The 5,001-nt window shown below is 53.0% G+C and overlaps 1 protein-coding gene across 2 annotated transcripts in view; it reads left to right on the top strand.

Moving 5' to 3' along the window:
* The window catches only part of AIM1L (absent in melanoma 1-like), a 29,815-nt gene that overhangs the window by 15,999 nt on the left and 8,815 nt on the right, over nt 1–5,001 (top strand). For both annotated transcript variants that reach the window (XM_010830100.1, XM_010830101.1), the window contains exons 6-12: nt 2,248–2,387; nt 3,169–3,295; nt 3,532–3,567; nt 3,915–4,051; nt 4,208–4,334; nt 4,590–4,729; nt 4,830–4,956. In XM_010830100.1, the coding sequence (XP_010828402.1) occupies nt 2,248–2,387; nt 3,169–3,295; nt 3,532–3,567; nt 3,915–4,051; nt 4,208–4,334; nt 4,590–4,729; nt 4,830–4,956 (834 nt within the window). The remainder of the gene's footprint in view (nt 1–2,247; nt 2,388–3,168; nt 3,296–3,531; nt 3,568–3,914; nt 4,052–4,207; nt 4,335–4,589; nt 4,730–4,829; nt 4,957–5,001) is intronic.

Here is a 5,001-nt window from a genome sequence, read left to right as displayed (position 1 = left end):
ATTGAGTCGGTGATGCCATCCAACCATCTCATCCTCTGTCATCCCCTTCTCCTCCTGCCTTCAATCTTTCCCAGCATCAGGGTCTTTTCCATTGAGTCAGTTCTTTGCATCAGGTGGCCAAAGTAGTGGAGTTTCAGCTTCAGCATCAGTCCTTCCAATTTAGGAAGGGGTAGAAATTGGTATAGAATTGGAATTGTATATGAAGAAGGATCAAATTCAGATCTCCGGAAATGGCTGTCCATCCTGCCCATCCCTCCACCAGGCTGGAAATGAGGCTCCCAGAGGCAGGGCAAAGGGCATGGTACTTGGCAGGCTCCTGCTGAGAACTTTGGTCTTAGGTCCCAAAGGGCCAGCGAGGGACCAGCGAGGGCTTTGGACTCAGGCTTACCTGGCTGACATTGCAGAGAACACCCCAGTTGTTTCTGGCTTCTGGGGAGAAGCCCCTGGCAGCCCCAGCTGAACAGACTTAGGGAGGCAGGTGTGGACGGGGGTAGTCTCTGAAGGGTGATGGGTGGTTTTGTTTTTGTTTTTATCTTTTGACTATGCCACAAGGCATATGGGATCTTAGTTTGCTGACCAGGGATTGAACCCATGCTCCCCTGAATTGGCAACGGAGTCTTAACCACTGGCTGTTGTTGTTCAGTTGCTAAGTCATGTCCGACTCTTTGTGACCCCATGGACTGCAGCATGCCAGGCTTCCCTGTCTTTCACTATCTCTCACAGTTTGCTCAAACTCACGTCCATCGAGTCGGTGATGTCATCCAACAATCTCATCCTCTGTTGTCCCTTCTCCTCCTGCCCTCAACCTTCCCAGCATCAGGGTCTTTTCCAATGAGTTGGCTCTTCACATCAGGTGGCCAGAGTATTGGAGCTTCAGCTTCAGCATTAGTCCTCCAATGAATATTCAGGGTTTATTTCCTTTAGGAATGAGTGGTTGGATTTCCTTGCCGTCCAAGGGACTCTCAAGAGTCTTCTCCAGCACCACAATTCAAAAGCATCAATTCTTTGGCACTCAGTCTCCTTTATTGTCCAATTCTCACATCCATATGTGACTCTGGAAAAACCATAGCTTTGACTCTATGGACTTTTGTCAAGCAAAGTGATATCTCTACTTTTTAATACACTGTCTAGGTTTGTCATAGCTTTCCTTCCAAGGAGCAAACGTCTTTCAATTTCACGGCTGCAGTCACCATTCGCAGTGATTTGGGAGCCCAAGAAAATAAAGTCTGTCACTACTTCCACTTTTCCCCCTCTATTTGCCATGAAGTGATGGGACTGGATGCCATGATCTTAGTTTTCTGAATGTTGAGTTTTAAGCCAGCTTTTTCACTCTCCTCTTTCACCCTTATAAGAGGCTCTTTAGTTCCTCTTCACTTTCTGCCATTAGAGTGGTATCATCTGCATAGATGAGGTTATTGATATTTCTCCCAGCAATCTTGATTCCAGCCTGTGATTCATCCAGCCTGGCATTTTGCATGATGTACTCTGCATTTAAGTTAAACAAGCAGGATGACAATACACAGCCTTGTCACACTCCTTTCCCAATTTTGAGTCAGTTAGTTGTTCCCTGTCTGGTTCTAACTGTTGCTTCTTGACCTGCATACAGATTTCTCAGAAGGCAGGTGGTCTGGTCCCATCTCTTCAAGAATTTTCCAAAGTTTGTTGTGATTCACACAAAGGTTTTAGCATAGTCAATGAAGCAGAAGTAGATGCTTTCCTGGAATTTCCTTGCTTTCTCTATGACCAACGAATGTTGGCAATTTGATCTATTGTTCCTCTGCCTTTTCTAAATACAGCTTGTACATCTGGAAGTTCTTGGTTCACATATTGCTGAAGCCTAGCTTGAAGGATTTTGAGCATAATCTTGCTAGCATGCGAAAGTGAGTGCAATTGTACAGTAATTTGAACATTCTTTGGCATTGTCCTTCTTTGGGATTGGAATGAAAACTAACCTTTTTCAGTCCTGTGGCCACTTCTGAGTTTTCCAAATTTGCTGGCATATTGAGTGCAGCACTTTAACAGCATCATCTTTTAGGATTTGAAATAGTTCAGCTGGCATTCCATCAGCTCCACTAGCTTTGTTCGTGGTAATACTTCCTAAGGTCCACTCGACTTCACACTCCAGGATGTCTAGCTCTAGCTGAGTGACCACACCATCGTGGTCATTGGGGCCATTATGACTCCCTCTTCCAGGGAGGTCCAAGGTGCTGTTTTACACTTCATTTTCCCACCCCTCTCCTTCTGCAGGATTACATTACCCCAGAGATCAGTCTGTACTCTGAGGAGGGCCTCAAAGGGGAGCAAGTGAAGCTGACTGAGGCCTTGGAGGACCCCCAGGGCCTGGAGAGGCCCCTGCAAGTGGCATCTGCCACTGTTTCTGCAGGACTGTGAGTCTGGGCTTTCTGGAAGCCCTTCATTTAACACTCACTCTGCTGGGTGCTGGGGACACAGAGGTGACAGGACATGGTTCCTGCCTGCGAGATGTGCTCAGCCTACTGGTGGGGCCAGGAAGGAAGCACACAGTAGCAATCCGGAATTCCAGGATGGAGGAGCACGGGGCTGCAGGAGCAAAGAACAGCGCCAAACCAGCCCAGGTCAGAGAAGCCTTCCTGGAGGAGGAGACTCCTCAGCTGGGATGAACTGGCTCTGTGAAGGCAGGGACTTCATACGTTTTGTTCACTACTGTGTCCCTGATGCCTGAAGCAGGACCTGGCATGGGGTAGATGGCCCTGAATATCTATTAATTGAATGAAGGGGGGGGGGGGGGCGGAAAGAGTATACTGGAACCTACAAAGGCCCAGAGGTGAGAGATATAAGCTTTGAAAGTTCAGTCTGGCCAGAGAAAGCAGCACAACTGGGGAGATGGGAGGCCCAGGAGGAAGGCCTCTTTGTGCAGCTGGGCTGTATCATGAGGCTAATGGGGAATTTTAAGCAGGTATGGGTGCTAGAAAGAACTCTCAGCCTCTGTGTGCAATTAGGGTCAGGTCAGAAGAGAGATCAATGGACTGGCTGCTACAGGAGATGATGGGGGCCTGAAATGTTCTCCAGAGTTCCCTTGATCAGGGCCTCTCCCCCAAAACTCAATCCTTCCCTCTGCACCTTCCACCCCATCCACTACTCTGTATTCCTGGGAGTCTAGGGTGCAGCTACTTCTCTGCCTTCCTCCAGGTGGCTTCTATACCCCAAACCCTTCTTTGAAGATACTCCCTGTATTCTGGAGCCTGGAGAGTATCCCACCTCAGAGGCCTGGGGAGCATCAGACCCCAGCGTGGGCTCCCTGAAGCCCATGAGATTGGTAAGGGGTAGGTGGGCCCAGTAGCCTTGCCCTGCAGTCTGGCAGAAGAGGCAGGGCCTGGGAACTCCTACTGGGAATAGGAGTCGAGGAGAGGGAGGATTTGATTCTAAGGGAAGGGGGGAGGACATGGGATTGGCCATTTTTAAGGGTCTCAGGAACAAGTCAACCCAAGGTCACCAGCCCCAGTCTGTCTCTCCCCACCTCTGGGCTGGGGTCTCACTCTGTCTTCTCTGCAGGGCTGCCCAAGTGTGGAGAGGCCAGGGGAGCCCAAGGTAAGAGCCTAGGCTTCAGGGTCAAACAGGGCCTTTGGGTAGGGGGTGTGTATGCGTGTGTATGCATCATGGCCTGGACTAGAAGATGGAGAGGAGGGTGCTGGGGCCAGAGGCTGGGTCTTGGGGCAGGTGGTGGTGGTGATGGTGGAACCTGACTGATTCACTGGGAACCCACTTTTGATGTGGAAGGACCAGGTCACAGGTCAGAGAAGAGAAAGGAGTCAGGTGAGGGCATGGGGCTCAAGTGAGGGACTGGGAGGGCTTAGCTCTGGGCTGATGCTGGCGAGAGTCATCCAGGGATGGCTGGGTGGGTTTGGTCCAACCCCACACCACCCCTTCCCCCACAGGCTGTGGTGTATGAGGCCCCAGGGTTTCAGGGCCGGAGCTGGGAAGTGAACAGAGACATCTACAACCTGCAGCAGCCAGAGGATAGCCAGAGCCCCAGCTTGGCGTCTGTGGGGTCCCTGCGAGTTCTCGGGGGCTGGTGAGGACTCAGGACCCTTCCTTCTACCTCATCCTCCCCACTGGCCTCTACCCTCCAGGGTGGGGAGTGACCTGGGCTGCCTGGGGGTGGGGGCAGCTATTTCACAATCCCGAGGGCTTCCTGTGACTCCCTGTTTGTCTGTCTCCCCCTGCTCAGCTGGGTGGGCTACGAGAAGGAGGGTTTCCGGGGTCACCAGTATCTGCTGGAAGAGGGAGAATACACTGATTGGTCACGTTGGGGAGGCTATAACGAGGTGTTAACCTCCCTGCGGGTCATCCGAACGGTAAGCAAGAGCAATTGGGACATTCAGCTGGTACCCTCTGTTGAGAGAATTTGTGCCTACTCTCCTTGTTCTCCAGAGTAGAGGAAGTCTTCCTGGAGTCTAGCCTCTCTCCCTCCTGCTGCCCTTCCCCAGCCCACCTGATCACCTCACCCCAAAGTCCTTTAGTGGGATGCGTCCTAGGGGTCTGGATACTCCCAGGGGTTTCCTTCTGTCCGTCCGTGAGCCGGGAGCAATCTGACTGTCACTCGGGCCCAGGACTTCGGGGACCCGGCCGTGGTCCTGTTTGAGGCCATGGACTTCGAGGGGCCGGGCGTGGAGGTGAGCGAGGCACTGCCAGACGTGGAGCTGGCGGGACACGGCCCCAGAACGCAGGCCATCCACGTTCTCAGCGGCGTGTGAGTGACTAGGGGCCTCCGGGGAGCTGGGCGGGCCGGGGGCGGCTCCAGCAGAGACGTCGGCTCCGCCCCACTGACCCGCACCCCGCCCTTCCTGCAGGTGGGTGGCATATCAGGAGGTGGGCTTCTCCGGGGAGCAGTACGTGCTGGAGAAGGGCGTGTACCGCAACTGCGACGACTGGGGCTCGGGCAACAGCGCCCTCGCCTCGCTGCAGCCGGTCCTGCAGGTGCGTGGCGGCTGCAGGAGCCGGGCCTCTTGGTGGGGAGAAGTA

Source organism: Bison bison, unplaced genomic scaffold (genome assembly GCF_000754665.1).
Source record: "Bison bison bison isolate TAMUID 2011002044 unplaced genomic scaffold, Bison_UMD1.0 scf7180017864516, whole genome shotgun sequence".
Taxonomy (NCBI): domain Eukaryota; kingdom Metazoa; phylum Chordata; class Mammalia; order Artiodactyla; family Bovidae; genus Bison; species Bison bison.
The sequence above is the reverse complement of the archived record's forward strand: the minus strand, read 5'-3'. Positions and strand labels throughout refer to the sequence as shown.